This window comes from Primulina eburnea, chromosome 17 (genome assembly GCF_022965805.1).
Source record: "Primulina eburnea isolate SZY01 chromosome 17, ASM2296580v1, whole genome shotgun sequence".
Taxonomy (NCBI): Eukaryota; Viridiplantae; Streptophyta; class Magnoliopsida; order Lamiales; family Gesneriaceae; genus Primulina; species Primulina eburnea.
The window spans coordinates 2656903-2677067 of record NC_133117.1 but is presented as its reverse complement, the minus strand read 5'-3'; the positions used below and the strand labels follow the sequence as shown (position 1 = coordinate 2677067).

General features: G+C 36.7%; 1 protein-coding gene across 2 annotated transcripts; it reads right to left on the bottom strand.

Annotated features, from left to right (window-relative positions):
* Window positions 1-7787: 7787 nt before the first annotated feature.
* Window positions 7788-17917, bottom strand: LOC140818623 (putative chloride channel-like protein CLC-g). Of its 2 annotated transcripts, none has more exons than XM_073178651.1 (8): window positions 17669-17917; window positions 16530-16730; window positions 16066-16243; window positions 13807-14069; window positions 11973-12242; window positions 10723-11851; window positions 9891-10211; window positions 7788-8276 (listed from the first exon to the last, which is right to left on the bottom strand). In XM_073178651.1, exons 1-7 carry the CDS (start codon window positions 17866-17868, stop codon window positions 10077-10079), a joined length of 2376 nt encoding a protein of 791 aa, XP_073034752.1. In that variant the 5' UTR covers window positions 17869-17917; the 3' UTR covers window positions 7788-8276; window positions 9891-10076. The 2 variants fall into 2 exon arrangements, with proteins under 2 accessions (XP_073034752.1, XP_073034753.1); XM_073178652.1 differs by having other exon boundaries at window positions 9939-10211.
* Between the last annotated feature and the right edge of the window lie 2248 nt (window positions 17918-20165).

Sequence of the window (20165 nt, the reverse complement as noted above, 5' to 3'; positions counted from 1 at the left end):
AGAAATTTTTGGTGGAATTGTTTACGCGACCGAAGCTTCTGTTGTCTGGTTCGATTTGAAGGAGCAGTTTGATAAGGTTAATGGCTCTCGTATTTTTGCCCTACATCGGGACATAGGACGATTGGTTCAAGGACAAAGCACTATTTCCGCATATTTTTGCAAGCTCAAACAACTTTGGGATGAATTGGCTTCCTTAGTCATTTTGCCATCTTGTGAATGTGCAGCAGCTAAAAGATACGTTGAGCATGATCAACAACATCGATTACTCCAGTTTTTTATGGGCTTGAACGAGAGTTATGCTGCCATACGAAGTCAAATACTGATGATGTCGCCTCTGCCTACAGTTGGGCAAGCTTTCTCAATTGTTTCTCAGGAAGAATCTCATCGATCACTGTCTATTGTTGACCCTTCACCAACCGTGTTTTACTCAAATCAGAACAGGATGGATGACCAACGTAAAGATAGCATGAAATGCGATCATTGTAATCTGAATGGACACTTGAAAGAAGATTGCTATAAGATTGTTGGTTATCCACCGTGGCATCGCCTCTACCGAGGACAGAGCAGAGGCAATGGGAACAGACGCTTTGGGCGAAGTTATGGTCGAGGACATAGGAATGTTGCTGATGTGAACTTGGTCGAGAATGTTGCAGCCCATCCTCTGCCTCTGAATACTCCTGGTCCTACTCATGATACTCATAATGCAGCTCTTAATTCTGCTCATGTATTCACTTCTGCACAATATGCAGAAATATTGAAGCTATTGGGGAACAACAATCTTCAAACAGGTGCTGAACCTGTGGTGAATATGGCAGGTAACTTGTATTCATCTCCTGTCTCTAAGCCATCTTCCCTTTGGATACTTGACACCGGTGCTAATGAACACATGGTTGGAGATCTAAATTTGTTGCAAAATCGTAAGCCATTGCCTAATTCCAATAGCTCAGTGAAGTTGCCTAATGGTAGTACTACCCTTATTGATCAAATAGGTTCAGTGACTTTGTCTTCCTCCATTACTCTTCAAAATGTTCTCTACATTCCAGATTTTCAATTCAATCTTTTGTCCATATCTAAGTTTACAAAATCCCATAACTGCCTTGTCACATTTTATCCTCATTTTTGCCTCTTTCAGGACCTCAAAAGTGGGAAGATTGTGGGGATTGGTAAAGAAAAAAATGGACTTTATTACCTTGAAGCTTCTCATTCCTTGAAGACTCTCTGTCACTCTACCAATAATTCTTGTTCATTTCTTCCCCACTGTAATACTATACTGTTGCAAAAAGAGGTCCTTACTAGTACTCCTGTTAATGATTTTTTGTGGCATAAACGACTTGGTCATATGTCTTGCTCGAAAATGCGTTTGCTGTCTTTTTTGCCCAATAATTTGTCATTATCGCATTGCCCTATTTGTCCGCAATCTAAGCAAGCACGGTTGCCATTTCCTTTGCATAGTAATACTAAATCTTTGCATTGTTTTCACTTACTTCACATGGATATTTGGGGGCCATTCAATACCCCAACTATGAATGGGGAGAGATATTTTCTGACCATTGTCGATGATTTTTCTCGTGGCACATGGGTGTATCTAATGCACTCCAAATTAGAAGTGCTTCGACATCTCAAGTCTTTTTTTGCCTTGGTTCAAAATCAATTTTCCAGCCAGATTCAAGCTATTAGGACAGACAATGCCTTGGATTTCTTCAAAACCGAGTGTCAAGATTTGTTTTCTTCTCTTGGCATTGTTCATCAAAGCTCTTGTCCTTATACCCCACAACAAAATGGGGTTGTAGAACGCAAGCATAGACATATTCTTGATATTGCTCGTGCCTTACGCTTCCAAGCTTCTCTTCTTCTCCATTGTTGGGGCGAGTGTGTGTTGACCGCCACATATCTCATTAATAGATCTCCTATCCATTGTTGGGGCGAGTGTGTGTTGACCGCCACATATCTCATTAATAGATCTCCTAGTCCTCTTTTGCACAATAAAACTCCTTATGAACTGCTAATGGGCAACCCACCTTCATACATTCATCTCCGTGTCTTTGGTTGCTTATGCTACGTAGCTTCTTTACCACTAGGACATAAGTTCTCTCCCCGAGCTAATCCTTGTGTTTTTCTTGGATACTCTAACACCCAAAAGGGATACAAAGTTTTGAATCTTCATACCAAGAAACTGCTCGTCTCTAGGGATGTAGTCTTTCATGAAGATATTTTCCCTTTTGCTGATACTGGTTCTAGTCCACCAATTTTTCCTTCTCATTCATCCTTACCTGATGATATTTCTGATACTCCTGTTATCCCTCCTTTCGTACCTACTGTTCCTGATTGTCCGCGACGTTCTTCCCGCTCCACCATCCCACCTATTTGGACAAAGGATTATGCTTGTTCCACCCTATCTAATAATTGTCTATATCCCATTTCTGAATTTCTTAATTACTCTCATTTTTCTCCTTCCTATCAAAGTTTTCTTGCCTCTATTTCTTCTGTTAAAGAACCACAGTCCTATCATGAGGCACTAGCTGATCCTAGATGGAAAGAGGCCATGGCTTTAGAAATTGCGGCCCTTGAGTCCAACAATACTTGGGACATTGTTACTCTTCCTCAAGGAAGTGTTTCGATTGGTTGTCGATGGGTTTTTAAGGTGAAGTACCATTCTGATGGTTCCATAGATCGTTTCAAAGCTCGTTTAGTTGCTAAAGGATATACGCAACAGCCCGGTATCGATTTTCATGACACCTTCTCACCCACAGCCAAAATTGTCACCATTCGATGTTTGTTTAGCTTGGCTGCGGTTCATGGTTGGCCATTGTATCAAATGGATGTGACTAATGCCTTTCTTCAAGGGGATTTAGATGAGGTTATATATATGTCCCTTCCACAGGGATATTGCGTCGAGGGGGAGCGTAAAGTGTGTAAACTCCGCAAGTCTCTATATGGGCTTAAACAAGCCTCAAGGCAATGGAACAATAAGTTTGCTAGTATCATGGTTGCTGCTGGTTACACTCAATCTGAGCATGATCATTCATTATTTGTTCGGCGCCATGGTACCTTTGTTACCCTCTTAATTGTATATGTGGATGACATCGTAATCACGGGAAATAATGACGCCGAGATCAATTCTCTGAAAGCCTTCTTACATTCGAAAATTCAGTTGAAAGATCTTGGTTTGTTGAAATATTTTCTTGGGATTGAAGTGTCAAGATCTGCAGAGGGTCTTTATTTGTGCCAAAGGAAATATACATTGGAACTCATAGCAGATTCTGGAATAGCAGGAGCCAAACCTTGTGAAACTCCGATAGAGCAAAATCTCAAGCTCACCAGCTATGAATTTGATGCTGTAGGACATGAAAATAAGTCTGCTGCAGGTAGGGATGCTTTACTAGAAGATGCAGGCTCATACAAACGTTTGGTTGGGAGGTTGATATATCTAACCATGACGAGACCGGATATATGTTATGCGGTTCAACATCTAAGTCAATTCATGCATGCTCCAAAGAAATCCCACATGGATGCTGCTGTTAGAGTTGTGCGATATCTTAAAGGATCTCCAGGACTTGGTATTACATTTCCAGCGAAAAATGATTTGAAGATATCGGCATATTGCGATTCGGATTGGGCGAGTTGTCCAATGACTAGGCGTTCTCTCACTGGCTATTGTATCAAAGTTGGAGAGTCCTTAATATCATGGCGCACAAAGAAACAAAGTACTATCTCAAGGTCCTCGGCAGAAGCTGAATACAGAGCCATGGCGAACACAACTTGTGAAATCGTCTGGATCCTTGGTATTTACAAAGATATGGGAGAAAATGTGCCAACTCCAGTAACGTTGCATTGTGACAATAAAGCAGCGATGCATATAGCTGCAAATCCCATGTATCACGAGCGAACCAAGCACATAGAAATCGATTGCCACTTGGTTCGAGAAAAAATCAAGAACGGAATTATTTCAACAAGCTATGTTCCAACGAACCAGCAGCTGGCAGACGTCTTCACCAAAGGCTTGAACAAAAACCAGCATGAATATCTCATTTCCAAGCTTGGTGTTCGAAATCGACACAAGGCTTGAGGGGAGAGTGTTGAGTACTAGTTTTGGAAACACGCTTTGTTCTTATTCCCACGCTTTCTTAGTTGATGTTTTAGTATAAATAAGCACAGTAGCTATTCACTTCATTGTAACAAACTCAGAATTCTATATACAAATACGGTTACCTTCGGGTATTTTGACATGAAGGTTGGTAGAAACTTTCTTAAATTCAGAATTTACAACCTTCTCGCTCGGACTTTAGTTTTAAATATGAATATTTTAGGTGTGATTTTTTCTCTAGCTCGATATACAACAAGCCGCCAAAACAATATACAAAAGAAAGAGAGTTGCATACTTCTGATTTGCATATGTCCGGAATTCAGTCAACTTGCAGAAGCGACTGCTATATATCGAACCATTGGATTGAACTACAATTTGGTCAGCCTGTTCACACAAAAATGAAAAAAAAAAAAATTGTGAATGGTAAAGATCGGCTTTATATGACATTTGAAGCAGTGTCTAGACAAAGAGCAACAATTGTTGGTTTCTAAAATAGAATCTGCACAGTTTGCTTGTAAAAGTCGATGTCAGAATTGTAACCGTTGGATTGAGCCGAATTTTGGAAAGAACATATAGAACGTTGTCTGGTTCAGAACGGTATAGATCGAATTTTATGTTTTGTGTCAACAGCAATATTAATGCACATATATCAACATTGCTGCTCTTTGGCTCTAAAACCTCGTTAATTCTTCAATCAAATGATGCTCGATTAATGCACCAAATTCACCTCATCTAAATCGTGGCACCCCATATTGAATTTCTTATAATTTCGTCTGCTTTGTTATGTTCAAAATGTAATGGACATGACAAAGCCAATTTGGCTTAGTGATAACACACACTAACTAATGTGAGAAAGATACATATTCTAGTCTTCCCCACACTCCAAATCAAAAAATGTGATTGCCACTATAATATAGATGACCAAACCAATCTTGAACAAATAATAAAAAAAATATTTTGCGTGCACACAAACATTTCTTGTAACAGAGACATTCGATGACTATCCTACATTCGGAAACCAAAAGGATCACCTAAAAAGTCAAATAAATGTATAGCACAACTACTATTCAAAAGAGTTTTCCAACTGACCCCATCTAAATTCACCCTAAATCTCTTTATAATCAAACATGAATCATTAGATTCAACCTCAGAAATTCGAGCAATCGAATCACAAAAAAAGCATTATCTTGGTACATATGATTAAATCATCCTCCCCATGCAAAACATCTTAACAAGAAATATGATTCCAAAAAATGGTAGTACGAGCAAATGAAGTAGTTATGTCCCGAGCCTGGGGTTAGTCGACACCAACATTGTTTTACAATCATACAATTGAAAACGAGCATCGTAGTACAGTATAAACCAAAAACCAGTTTATTAATCATAATCAATCATAAGATTGTTTTTACAACGTAAATTTTTAAAACAATAAAAATATACGGAAGCGTTTACAACTTACTAAGCGAAAACTAAAATAACTTCTTGATTCATCTTAATATCAACCTCAAAATGGTCTTGTTCATCTTCTCCGATTTCCTCTTATGACTTATCTGGGGAGAGTAGAGTAGGGGGTGAGTGATATGATCGTCACTCACTAAGCGGATGTCATTTGAGCACATACTTAAAAAATGCACATGAATTTCAAAAACCACATATCATATCATGCATAACATGATTTTCATAACATGTCATCATCATAATCATAAACATAATTTTGGTCAAGGCACAAAGATTCCTATACTTTCCATAGTTTACTGATATCAGTCCTTAATTTTTACTTTTTTATTGATTATTTGGCTACCCGTTATGCTACGTGGAGCTGTCAGCGAACCGAGATAAAGAGTGTAGCTCGGTACGAGTCAAGATAGAGTAGCACCTCAAGACGAGATCAAGCACTGACGTCTCAGGCCCCCGTCTAAGTATAAAAAATATTTCATATAAAAGCAGCTGGAGCAACTTTGTTTTTAGATATTGCCTAAATCGCTAATATTTTAAGATAAAATTGCGTGCCCTAACTTGTTTTATAGAAGTTCATCGAGATTTCGTAATTCTTCAAACAAATATTAAGCTTTATCTAAAAAAATTTGAGCTGCTTGAGTTTAAGCCCAAGTTACTCAAAAATGCCCGAATCAAATGCATGCTCGAAAATTACTGCTCAATCAAGTTCGAGTTCAAACTCAAACTGTTTTTTGATTGAATTTGTCTAGTTTTTTGTTCACTTGTACTACACTTAGATGTAACATATATTCTCAACTTCTTATTCACTCAATTTATAACTTGCATAACTCACAGACTCCACGGTCGGTTCGAGTTCTTTTCAAAGATCCATTCATTCGAGTAGCTGCAGAAGTAACCAAAGCATTATTGGAACTAGCTGAAAGTATTAAAAACCATCGCCAATGCTCGCCCGAGATTCTATCCGAACCACCTACACCAGGCGCTGCAAGACTTACATAAATCCCTAAAATCCCAGCCGAGGCTCTACCCATGCCAAAACCAATATGTATGCCTTAGCAGCGGCCACTGCCAGAGAAAAGTCTTCCCAAGGCTAAGGATCCCTGTTATCTAGTGTTAAAACCGATACGTCAGCATTGCTCAAGTGGAAGTCACAAAGGGTAAGGGAACAAGGGAAGGAGGCCGAAAAAAAGATGTTGAGGCCAACCTTGAGCAAGATTTCAATCATGAGCCTCGAGTTCTCGGAGGCACTTCCATTTGCTGCCTTTGCCTCCTTGTTAGTCGAGGCAGTGGCAAGGCTCGATCTCGTGATAGAGGAGGTTGAAGAGTTGGGGAGGGTGGCTAACTTCAGGGAGTATAATTCCAGTAACGATCAAGTGGTTGTGATTTGCAAATAACCTGGGATGGGGAATTCAGCACCATCGAAGAACAATTTGCCTTCCCATGGATCAGAATGATGGCAACATTTAAAACACTGCTAGCATACTTATCAGTTATCCCAATCCATATGGGTTGTTTTGGAACTTATGAAAATTATTCATCTAAAACATATTTATTATAAAGGTAAAGGTGCAACTGCTAGTCGAATCAAATAACTTGTTATGGTGTTTGAGTTGTTGACATATTCCTCTTGTCACATCTTCAACTCTTGCATTTGTATAACAGTGAGTAAAAATTACATAATCTTTTAACATATGGCATGATCCAAAAAGAATTGAAACTACTTAAAATGTTATTATCATGCACCAAGATTTTATTACGCAATCGATTATTCATGTGTAAAAGGAGTCTAGCTCTATTCATTAAACTCTAGCCCATACCAAGTTTCCCCTGAACATCTTACAGGAGATGGAGACTAAAGTTCGAGCTAAACTAGAGCATAAGTGTAAAATGATCTGGTAAAAACTTTACTCTAAGTCTCTTACCTTGCTTGGGCCAATTTTATTTCTCTATCTACACATTTTATGGCCCGTCTTGTAGAATCTGCACAAAGTAGACATGATTTAAGGTGGGAGAGAGGGTCTGCCCTGCCCAGTCCTTCCCATCTTCATGCCTATCAAAGGCAAGCTAAAAATAGCACATAATGACATTCTTGGGTATAACATGTTTCTCAGCATATGCTAAGGCGATATTTATACACGTGAATATGTAAATGTAAAAAGAATTTAGTATGATAGAAATCTAACTCAATAAGCATACAATAATGATGTGTTGAGTCACCAGATACTACCTGAAACACTTTGGACTATTGAACTGAAGAAATTGTCAAGAAAAATGTTAAAGTTGATTTCCCGAAAGCATTTGCAAAAAGAAAAGAAAGATACATCGACAAAGAGAGAGACCTGCAGGCATGTGGACTTCACATAAAACAACAACCTAGATGGCTAATTCAAGAGGCTTACAAAGATTACATGCCTAAACAGGGGAATTCGCAAACCATCACCGTCAATAGTCAGATAAAGGAGTAAACTAGCAAAACATTGGATTATAAGCACAGACAATGGCACTATTGTAAACAAACTTCTATTTTAGTAATGCCAGCTGTATGACAAGGTTCAAGTGCCATTACACTTCATAAAAATGAAAAAGAATTTAAGTGAAACAATAGAAGCACGGTCCACAGAAAGTTGAGCCATATCTTCATGGAATACATTGATCTTGAGATGGTGATACTGTTCCTTTTGTTTGATCCAATGTCCCAGTTAGGAGACAGCCGAGCGATTGCCTTCGGATTCATCTGGTCATTGAGATTTGTGATGATAAGTTTATTTAGGAAAGATTTGTTCGGAATATGATTTTATTTTTTCATAGGAATAAAATATTTCACAGATTTGGTAGGATATTGTAACGATCATGGGCCATTAGGCTGAACCAACATGGGTCGTTAAAATGATCCAACATGAGCCTTAGCTCAGGTCCATGCACCGCCACTCATAAAATATCTCATCCCTGGAAAGTGGTTTCTTTCGCCTCCCCCAACACTTGAACCCAGAACCTCCAGGCTTAAGTACCTAGATTTTTAAAGTGTTGGTACCAGTTGGGCTAGCCAGTAGTTGTGCGTGGGTATGGGCCGAGACCATGGGTCATTAGGCTGAACCAACATGGGTCTCGGCCCATACCCACGCACCACTACTTGTCATGGATCGTTAGGATGGTCCAACATGAACCCTAGCCCATGCCCATGCACAGTCACTCATAAATTATCCCATCCGTGGAAAGTGGTTTCTTTCGCCTCCACCAACACTTGAACCCCTGCCCTGGTTTCTTTCGTCTCCCCCAACACTAACTCAGGACCTCCAGGCATAAGTACCTAGATTCTTAAAGTGTAACGACTCATGACCAGTAGTGGTACATGGGTATGGGCCGAGGCCCGTGTTGGTTGAACCTAATGGCCCATGATCGTTATAGATATAATCTTGTAGATTTGGTGGGATATTATCTGGTCGTCTTTGTCTATTTAAAGGTGTATCAATTGTGAAGTTTAAATATGGACAAAAAAGAGATGATAATTTTCTCTTATTCTATCGTGTAGTGTAAATTCTATAATCTGCTCTCAAAGGGCTATGGAGTTCGAGGCATTTGCTTCATGGAGTAAGATGATATACACAGTTGTATGGTTGTCGTTTTTGCCTCGTTTAGACATATTCAGAATTCATAGATTTCTCCACAACTGTCAGTCTAGAATAATATAATACAGGTGGATGGTCAGGAGGGTGCCTAGGTGGGTTGGCTCGGATTTGGCTCAAGGTAGCTCGGGCGTGGCTCGAGTATTTTGGGAGATAGCTCGGTGTGTTCCTCGAAGGGTCAAAAAACGAGATTTTAGTAACTAAAATTGAATCCATGGGTCCACGGGGGTGGCTCATGACTTGGAATGGTAGAATAAATAATAAAAGTTTATAAAATTAGTTTCCATAAAATAATTTTTGATATTTTAAAACTTCTTGTTTGTCCAAAACCGGCTTCCCGGGTAAAAAAGAGCTCGACTCGTAAAATAATTCGAACTCTAACATTTTTAGAAAAATTAAATCATTTTTAATCATATTAAGAAGTCTTGTCATTTTTTAAATAAAAATACATATTCTTGTCTTGGTCGTCCCCGGTCTCTTTTCCCCTCCTATTATCGAATATTCAGGTAAAATCCTTAATTTCATGTAATCATGTCATATAATCATGCAATCATAGATTTAATCATATAATAAATATCATGCTAGCATTTAAAATCAATTAAATAAAACAATTAAGTAATTAAAATAATTTTGCATGCATTTGGTTTACGTGGACTGATTTTTCGGACGTTACATGGATGGTGTCAATTTATTTTAATAAATAAAACCAAGAAAAATAATAGAACCTGTTCATAATTAGAAAACTGGCATCTTTGCCAGATCTGAATGCATACCAGGCCAACAGATGAAGAATGAAGGTACTGTATGCTGCTCTTGAATCCAAGAAAAAGAAGAAATTGGAACAACATTTGATTCGGAGCCAAGGTGATTCGTAGAGCTTCGAAATCACTCAAGGGATTAGCTGCAATTCCCTAGATAAGCTTACGTGATTGAGGGAGCTGAAATCTCAATCTTTTCCATCTGCTGGTCACCAAATGTGGGTATAAATTAAGGATGTGTTCTGGCATGAAGTCATGCCTAGTCAATATACCAACAACAGGAACTCCCTGCAAAACAAATAATAAATAAATAAATGGCATTTTAATAAAACTGGTGAAGTAGTTTAAAAAGATCGAAAGTGAAATATTAAACTTAAATTATATGTTATCCTACAACACTGAAATACCCGTGAAAGTAAGATGCTCGATCAATACATCATGACTAGCCATGTACTAAGATGGTCACAAATAATTTGGAGTCACATCCCCCACAAGAAATAAAATACATGCCCTTGAATCTTGATAGGCTTAGAAATTAGTGAACTTCCAAGCAAACAGTTACATTTAATGATAAAGATTAGCATGTGTACTATGAAGGCATTTTGTTCCTCAACATGTGTCAAATGGAAGATTAGTTCATACTCATAAATGCCCAACTGATATTTTTTAGACTACCTGGCAAAGGAAAATAGGTTTTATAAACCAAAATAACGTAGAAATAATATTGTTTGTAGTTACCAGAAAAAGAGAACAAGGATCAACAAAATGGTGGATCATTTATAAAATAAAAATGTCTTACCTCAGAAATCTTGGGAATAACCAACAGGTGCCTCAAACCAACTTGACGAAAAAGAATGAGAGCCTTAGCTAACGACAGAGTCTCTACAACAGTATAGGGTGATGTATTTGTAAAGGGGTGCAAGTCAATGAACATTTCCATCTCTTCCTCAGACAAATCTACATCTTCAATTTTGTCACCAAGGCCCAATCCCTTCTTCGAAAAATCATCAGCTGAAAACTGTGTAGAGGCATCTGAGCCAACAGGTGCCGGGGTTCGCAAGAAAATCTTCGTTTTTAATAATGTGATAAGATGAGCGCGGAGGATTAAACCAAATAAAACCGGAGAAACAGAGAATGGGGGCTCATCCACCACTGGAAATCCATTGTGCCTTGTCGTTTTGAGGATATGGACTATATTACTTACTTTCTCCATTCCATGGAAGATCTGAAGAGGGCCGGTAACCACATCACCAACTGTCAATTGCCTCATATATGGCTCAACATGAGATTCTAAGTAAGGAAAACCCTTTGATGCCACAATGAGGTCGTATATATTTCCATTGAATGCATCAGCAACAGTTTTGGAGATGAGAAGAACGAGCATACTAAGTGGTAGCAGTAATAAATTATTTGTGAGTTCAAGAATAATTACACATAAGGAAACTGTTGTCCTCATAGTCCCCCCAAGAAGAGAAGCAGAACCAAGAACTGCGAAGAGGCCATGGTTGAGATTCGAGTTAGAACCAACTAACATTCCAACAAATCGTCCATATGCTGCACCTGTCACAATAACTGGCACAAAGAGGCCCGCAGGAGCCACGATACCATAACTGAAAATGCTGAGAAAATAGCATGTGACGAAGAAAATAAACATTGATGCAAGATGAAACTCGGAGTCTGTGTTTTTGCTGAAGAGATTTTTGATAGCATCATCATTTGTATTAAAAAAGAGGCTGGCAAGATCATTGTAGTGACCGGGCTGGCACTGAAACTTCTTGTAATTTCCAGAACGGCCAATCGTTGGACAAGGCTCTGAAGTATCAAATGGGCATGGACGACAATATGCAAGCCATGGCAATCCAAATAGAAGACAAGAAGTGAAAATGGAGATAGAGCAAGCCAAAATTATCTTGTAAGCAATTCCCTTCCTGGCACAGACAAAGAAGAAACAATTACAAATCCCTATGAGTATAGGTTGGTGGATTAAAAAGGACATTTAATCACCTCACTATCGAATTGAAAAACAAATAATCAAAAGCAAAGACATACTCATTTATAACATTATAGAACCGGAGAATTTTATTGAGTAAAAGATTGTAGAAACTTCCAACAATGCCTCCAATAACTCCAAGAAGAAGAACAAGAGGTACATCCCTCAGGTGATAGGATATATTTGCTGAGGTGACATCAAACATTATGAGACCCCCTTTACCAAATAGTCCGCATTCACCCCTCAAACAGACATCAATCAGAGCTCGAAGGACAATTGCAACAACAGCTGTAGTGAAGAAAGCTCTCCACAGCAGAGCACTTCTCCACCTGAAGAGAAAGTCAAGTATAACTAATCTTAGTAGCACATGATACAATACATTCTCAGAACCACACATTGTTTACCATTACACATACCTCCTGCCCAATTGTCATGTCCACATACATATTTGTCATATAGCTTAATAAACCATTTTTTTTCTCACTTGCACCTCAGGATAAGGCTTAGTATGACCAAATTGCAAAAAGTATATGTACCAAATATTGATTTTTAGCTAATTTATAGTTCAAAAGGTAAATCACAAATTGCTAAATTAATCCAGGCTCCAAAGTTTTCAAATTAGATAATTGAAAGTTGGCTAAATAAGAAATTAAACGGAAGCAGTTAAGTCGACCAAATGAATGATAATATCAAGTAGAGACAAAGTAACCAGTAAGGACAAGTCAAACAAAAGATAAAAGGTAAAAGAGAGACAAGATAACCAATATGGATGATGTATCTGGTAGGAATGGAAGGAGTTGGAACACTGGCAAAACCAACTTAAACAATGGAGACGATGCACAAAGCGGAAGCAACATGGCCTATAGAGCCAATAATGCTTAAGGTGGGTGGATGAACGATCGACCATGATCAGCCATTTAATGACTCAATGATGACCAGTAATGACTACGCAGCAAACATGTACACCACAATAAACACCGTTTCACAATAACAGTTTTCTCGTAAGTATTTAGTAGTACTGACATGTTCAGATTTTACAGAACTAAAACATGGGCACCTAATGATAAGACCTATGTTTACTAAAAATAACAATCTTTTACCCTATAAATATGGGATCGTTATTTCACATGTGAAAACTCGTTTCTTTGATCCTCGTATACAGTTTATACACAAGAAATAAGGAACGAGACACCTCAAAGTCACAGAAAAACAGCAGTAAGCAAATTTCAGGGAAATTCTGATATTTTAAGTTTTGGTAAGCAATTATGATTACACCTCTAGAACTTTAGGAATAAGATACCAGTTAAAAGATAAAATTGCCACATTAGTTACTGCATAATTAATAAATAAACACCGTAAATGTAATAATACCGAATAAATACAGATAGAATTTACGACACACATAGAAACATGACATCAAATACATGCTAAAGAAGCATCGTCAATAAATTAAAACAACAATGTTAAGAAAACCACAAATAACAAACAAAATTCCACCCATAGAAGCATAAACAAGAAAAACAATCCATCAATTCTATTCACACTTATTTTATCCTCTCAGTCCTGACGTTTTGAAATTTTTAATTCAATAAGTAGCACTTTCGATATAGATAATATGTATGCCATATAATCAGAATGCCTAGCATGATTACATCTTTCGGAGATATAGGAGGAGGTATATTGACCAACTCGACCGTATGACATCAATTTTCAATCTAACAAGGCAAAAACAACAGGGAAACTTAGGAAACTTTTTGTCCGAAAATTTAATATCGATCCAGAATCCTAGGTGAGTTAAAACAATAGCACCCTTGATTCTTGAAATAGCACCGACAAAATCCTAATCTAGATTTGGGACTCAAGGAAAGCTAAAGGACATAAGTCAAGTTATACCAAGATGCCAATTCCTCAAGAGCAAACAACAAACCACCAACTGGAGCACGAAATGCAGCAGCTATTCCTGCAGCAGATCCACATGTAACAAGATCTCGCCTGTCTCGATCATTGTTGAAAACCCGCAACCACTTCCAGGTAAACCCAAACTTATTTGACCCACCCTCACCTATTATTGCAGCTACGATGGCACCTGTATGAACCATTGGCCCTGCCTTTCCAATGTTAAGTGATGATGACACAGCACATATGCTTCCAATAATCTGTGCACGTGTAAGACATTTTAAAATTTTGAAGAACACTTAACGATACTGGATATTATATCTCAAGCAATTAGCAATCTACACAAGATTTTCTATTCACTTATGAAGTACAATTTAATCATACAGATTTTTAAAAAAAATCTTAGGTTCCATTTATTTGGCTTTTCAATAGAGATTATTTTCCACAAAATACAACTGTTTAGTATTATTACCTTTCAAAATCAAGTTGCTCTCACTGTCACCATATCATTCCTAAATATTCATCCCACAATTTCAAATTTTATAATATCTCACATTTAAAATCTAAACCAAACACATTTTCAAAATAACAAACATTACATCGACTCCAAAAGTTTCCAAATAAAAATTACTTTTCAGAAAACTTTCAAAAACTTCTAAAATTGAGTCGACGATTTTGATCATTGACATAGCCCAGCTAATGCCAATTAAGTTATGAAATATGGTTAAAGTGATTTGCACATCATTTGGATGCTAATTTCAGTTAGCAAATTGTTAATTTTAAAGCAATTTGGAATCATATTGAAATACGATCATGAAATCCAGTAGGGACAAACTAAAAAGAAATATAAACAGTATACCTAAATTGAAGAGGGCATAAAATTAACTTAGAATGGAGTCATCAAGAAAAATTTAGGTGATTTGGTGACAAATGAAACTCTGATTTTCAAACTCAGCACGATGAAGAAGAGAGATAAATGTAGAAATCCCAAGCAGTTTGATTACAAACTCTGTAAGGTTATTGATGATGATAGAATGGCAGCTTCAATAGCATGTATGGTCTCCTTCTCTTGACAATAGGAACTAATAATTCTACCATAGATTCAACGGCCATGTCAGTTTTTTTTCCGGCTAGAAAAAGGAACACCTCTCAGGCTTTTGTTCCTTCACACACTTAGAATTGCACGATTTTGATGCTTAAGAAGGGTATTCACAAAAAGGGTGGGTTGAATCTTTGGGGTTGCACATGAAGATTAGAAAAGAAAGATGGCACAGAACTGAATAATAGCGGCTCAATTGGTACAGAGGGGTGAGAAAACATAGGGAAACTGAACTAACAAAACAAGCAGAAAAATGTCATTCTGAATCTGAGTGAATGACAGCAATGGCTAGCTAAGAAGCAGAAAGCATGATTGTTGTAAACACATGCTTATACAACTTTTTCGAAACAAAACTTTCCTAGTCAGAGGGGGAAACGGCTGTCTAGCCTGAAACTTGAAACAATATATATATACCTACACCCAGCCCACAGGTGCAGGCTGCATTTGGCACTCAATATCCATAACCTTGGCACAATATTGGAAGAGTGTCGATATATATTGTAATTAAGTAATATTTCAAAGTGAAACTGGTGGAAAGAGCTTCGGCCAAATGTTTAAGAAGGGGCAGCTTTTCTGCAAACTGACTGACGAGTGTTACCAACAATGTATGAGGATGAAGCATATAACTGGAAACGAGTATTTCTTTGTAATCGGCAAGTTGTGAACAATGGGAAACATAATTGGATATTTATTATGTACATTGAGTGAAATTGTCCGATACTTGAAAGATGCAGGAAAAGGATCCTGCCAAAACTGCGATCAAAGAGCTAGAATTACATAGAAAACTTCCAGAAAACATTTCAGTAACACATAACGGCACATTCCTTTGAATACTATTATGAGGAGAGTATGTTATCAGTGCAAAAATTATTCTTTTTGGCAATCATTACAAGTTTATAGTAGTTTGTGTTGATCTGAAAGACTAAAGAAATGCCAATCCAGGCACTTGACCTAAGCAATTGGAATTGTAGCCTTCTTTCACTTAACAGAATTTTTTTCATTTTCACAAATAACTATTGAATCCAGATATCCTCACAGAGTTGGCTGATCAATTTTCCTATTAACACAAATTCCTAATAAGAGGCATAGAGAGAAATAGGAAGATAGAGAAAAAGAAGCAAGGTAATTTAAACCCAACTATGCAAATCCCAAGGTACCTTGATGAGCAGAGTTCGCAACGAAAATATTGCTGGTGCATCTACACCATTCAAATAAGCCTTAACCTCTGGTATTCCTGAACCGGCAGCCTCAGGTGCTATAAAAGCAGTGATCAAGCACGCAAACAATGTCAATCCAAAATTTGACAATGCAAATACAAGGAAAGCCACCGTGTACCTGATCCAAACTCAATATATATGCATTAGTTCAGATGCAAAACCAACAAAACATGAGAGAGGTGGCAAGGAAGAAGCAAACAAAAATAAATAATACCCAGTTACCATGGAAAAATTATTGATTATAACATAGCTATAGGTTTAAAAGTTTTAAAAGCAAAACATGAAGTAATAAATCCATATTATTGGATATACCAAAGCTTACTATAAAAATCTTTATCCAAACATAAGTACCACGATTCTAACTTTCCGGCCAACTTCACTACATAATGTGCCAAGATTCTTACTTTCTGGCCAACATCATGTTCGAGGTAACGACAAACTTGATTCCAGCTATATTTTCTACAGCAAGGTTGTTGAAGAACCCAAGCAGACCGACTATAACTCCAATAAGAAAACAAAATATCCATTTCATGAGTATATATTGAAATATCTGGATCTTCTCTCTGCTCCTCCAATCTTGTCTGAAAAAATCGTTCTCTATGATCCTATACAAAAAATTACTTCAGTTAGACCTTGAATTGCTGCAAAATCATCAAGATCATAGGCAAACAACGCGACACGGTCAATGAAACTTAAACTACATTCTCTTTATGATAAGGTTGTATTATTGTGAATAAAATTATTTGATAACAAAATAAAATGAGAAAGGAATCACATGGTACAAGGGGAAGCAATTCAAATATGCATAATCACAATCATTTCTTGCAATATTATGATATCGATAAAGCTAAATTTCAGTGGATTCATTGAAATTTATCAGGCTACAAAGCAACAATTTCACCCTGCATGTAGTTTCGAAAATAAAGTATAAATCTTTTAAACAATTACCTTAAAATCATATTTTGACATGATAGTACGTTATTATTTGGTTAACAGTATATAAATGAGGTAATTTGAGCATACAAACTTCTTAACACAAAATCGCTCGATAAACTTCATAAATTCCTTTCAGCTTTAAAATGTAAACTGAATAATCGAACAAATAGTGAAGTCAAGTATGCATACACAGCAGCATATATTTTCAGCACACGTCATTTTCTATGTAATTCTCCGTTGAACTAACTCGTCCAACATACAATGCTCGTATTTCCATGAAATAACAAAGCAGTTGAAAGTTAAACCATTTTATCCCATCACAGGATTCACATAATTCTTTTTCAAAATCAAAATACAAAGAACGTCAGCGTCGACTAGATCAATAAAATATCTGTCATACACTCGTAAAAAATAGCAAATCTATTGAGGTTTATCCTCCCACACAAACTTCAAGTCATCGTCCAAATCAATTGAAAAGCAGGGCATAGTATACGCCTCTCTTCTAACCACTGCAGCAGTATAAACATACGAACAATAATCCTACACAAGCTGACAAGCATCCGCATTCACATACAAAAAGAGATCGTGCATGAACAAGAGAGGTTACTCGTAGTCAAGGCTTTCAATTGGACAGAGATCAGAGCCGACAATGGCAACTTGAGAGGACGTATTAGACTGCGATCGGCGCAAGCGCAGGCGCGTCGACTCCTGCTGCAGCTGCTGTTGATAACGTAACAGCAACGGCTCCTCCATCACCGCCGGCGACTCCTCGTCCTCGGCCGAAGTCAAGCCGCTCGAAACCGCCATCTAACAGTGTGATCCGCGGAGAATAAATAGCATTGACTGAGAAAACGTATAATAAAATCAATTATCCGTAAAGAATCAAGGTGTGACCATATTGCCAAGAAGTGGGGCCCGTTTTCTTCCGTACATTAGCCACTTTCTAATATAATTATTATCAATAACGACACTGTAATTTTGATATATAAAATAAAAAATAAATTAAAAATAAAATAATAAAAAATTGATCTCAATAATTATTATTAAAACAGACTATGATATCATAGTTAGTTATTATATGTGTCTCAAAATTAATAAAATAATATAGATTTTTATCATTATTTATCGCGTTAAGAAATAACAAAAATTTCTCTTAAATTAAACGATACAGGAACTCTAACCCAAATTTCAACATGACTTTCCTATGAAATTCCTTGCAAAAGCAGATAATTTTGTTCTCAGGCTAAGATCGTCGGCTTCGTAAAGTGTTAAGCTTAAGATTTAGAGATTTTATTTCTCAGTATCATCAGCTGTTCGGATTATTTCACCCTACCCCTGCAGACACTGCCTGCAGGGGTACATCCAAGGGCCAGAATTTTTTCTGGCCCAATTTTTTTTTTTTTTTAATTTTTTTATTCCCCATGATCTGAATCTCAACTCTTGATCATAGGGTGTGGGCAGTGCCCACACCCAGGATCGAACCTTCCCAGTTGTTCGTTTAGTAATCATTACATTAATTTTAAGGTTGTCACTTTAATAAGAAGATTTCCACAAGTGGGACTACAACAATATGTACTGTAATGATCTAGTTGTAAACTTTGGCCCACACCATTTTTGAAAATTTGTCCTACATGTTCGATAACGTTCTTTTTGGACTAAAGCCCATAAATTATTTATTATTGTTCCGAGTTATGACTCACTCTATAATAATCCATAAATACACTAAACTCCATAACAAGAATAAGAAAACTTTGTGAATTATTGATTAAATATATATGCACTAGATTTAATTAAATTATACTAATTGTGATTATCTCCAATTACTTCGATGAACCCATGAGATATAGCCCGTATTATTATAAGTAAGAAAATAAAGATAATTTATATTTTTTTTTAAGTGGGAGAAGATAATTTGTTATAATTACGTTCCGATCGAAACCTTATGTCTAACTTAAGATTTTGATGACAGATGAGCTATATGACGTCTTTTTTTCGCTATGATGAACAAATTTAGTGTTGTTCAGAGACATAAAATCACGAAATAATAGTAGTAGTTTAAAAAAATCATAAAATCACGAAATTTTTGTTATGTTATGAACGTATATTTCGTGAAGAAACTCTAAAAATGGAAACTTCTTTTGGTACTTTTCGCGTGGATCCCTTTCTGAATTTGCAAGTATGTATATTTCCAATAATTACGAAAGCAATCATGTCACCAGATACCACTGCCATGTACAAACTTGACTGCTAGAAACAAATCGTGTTTACCAACATTAATAATTTTTTTAAAAAATTGTATTTTTCATCTTATACACATTTTATTTTTAACAACTTTAGTATCTTATTTTACCAAATTTCAAACTTAATTGTAGTTTTTGACAAATTGGGTCATTTTTTTATTATAGTATTGACGTCACATTCACACATCAGCTATGTGTAAGTGACACATTAGAGCCACATCGCTATCACACCATAAAAATACTAAAATTGCACATTAAAAAACATAAATAGTTTACTAAAACTGAAATTTGACAATATTGATAACCAAAATATGAAAGAGGTAGAATATATAGGATCGAGAATACATTTTTCCCATTTCTATTACTGTTAATAGTCAACTAATCAAATTTTAAATAAAAATTAACTCGCCGAATAAAAATCTAAGAGTTTTAACGGGTTTTTCAATGCTATATGTGGAAAAATTCTCCCACGTGACATGGCAAAATAAGGATCATTTGATCCTCATGAAGAAATAGAAAGTGAGCGAAAAGCTCAAGTCGCAGTATTGTAAAACTGAATAAAGAATACAAAGAAAATATGTTTATATAGTTAGGGTAACACAAAAATAATAAAATGACTTATCTACTCTTGAGAGCTAACAATAATATATTCTAACATTCCCTAGTGGAGTGAGTTTAGTCCCTCTAATTTTAAGGGATTCTTGGGCTTTGTTTGATGAGATACAAACTAGAATTCGTTGAGTTCAATTTTAGGAGGAGGGTGATAAACTACCATACAAGCAATCCATATGAATCTGACTAAAACTTGCACATCAAGGTCATGAAATCGACGAATGAAATGATATTCGAGATTGGGGAATCCAT

Coding starts and splice junctions, on each gene's coding strand:
- LOC140818623 (XM_073178651.1), bottom strand. CDS start 17,868: ATGGCGGTTTCGAGCGGCTTGACTTCGGCCGAGGACGAGGAGTCGCCG. Junction 14,070..16,065: donor TGCGAACTCTGCTCATCAAG/GTACCTTGGGAT, acceptor ACACGTGCACAG/ATTATTGGAAGCATATGTGC. Junction 11,852..11,972: donor TTCTATAATGTTATAAATGA/GTATGTCTTTGC, acceptor TGTCTGTGCCAG/GAAGGGAATTGCTTACAAGA.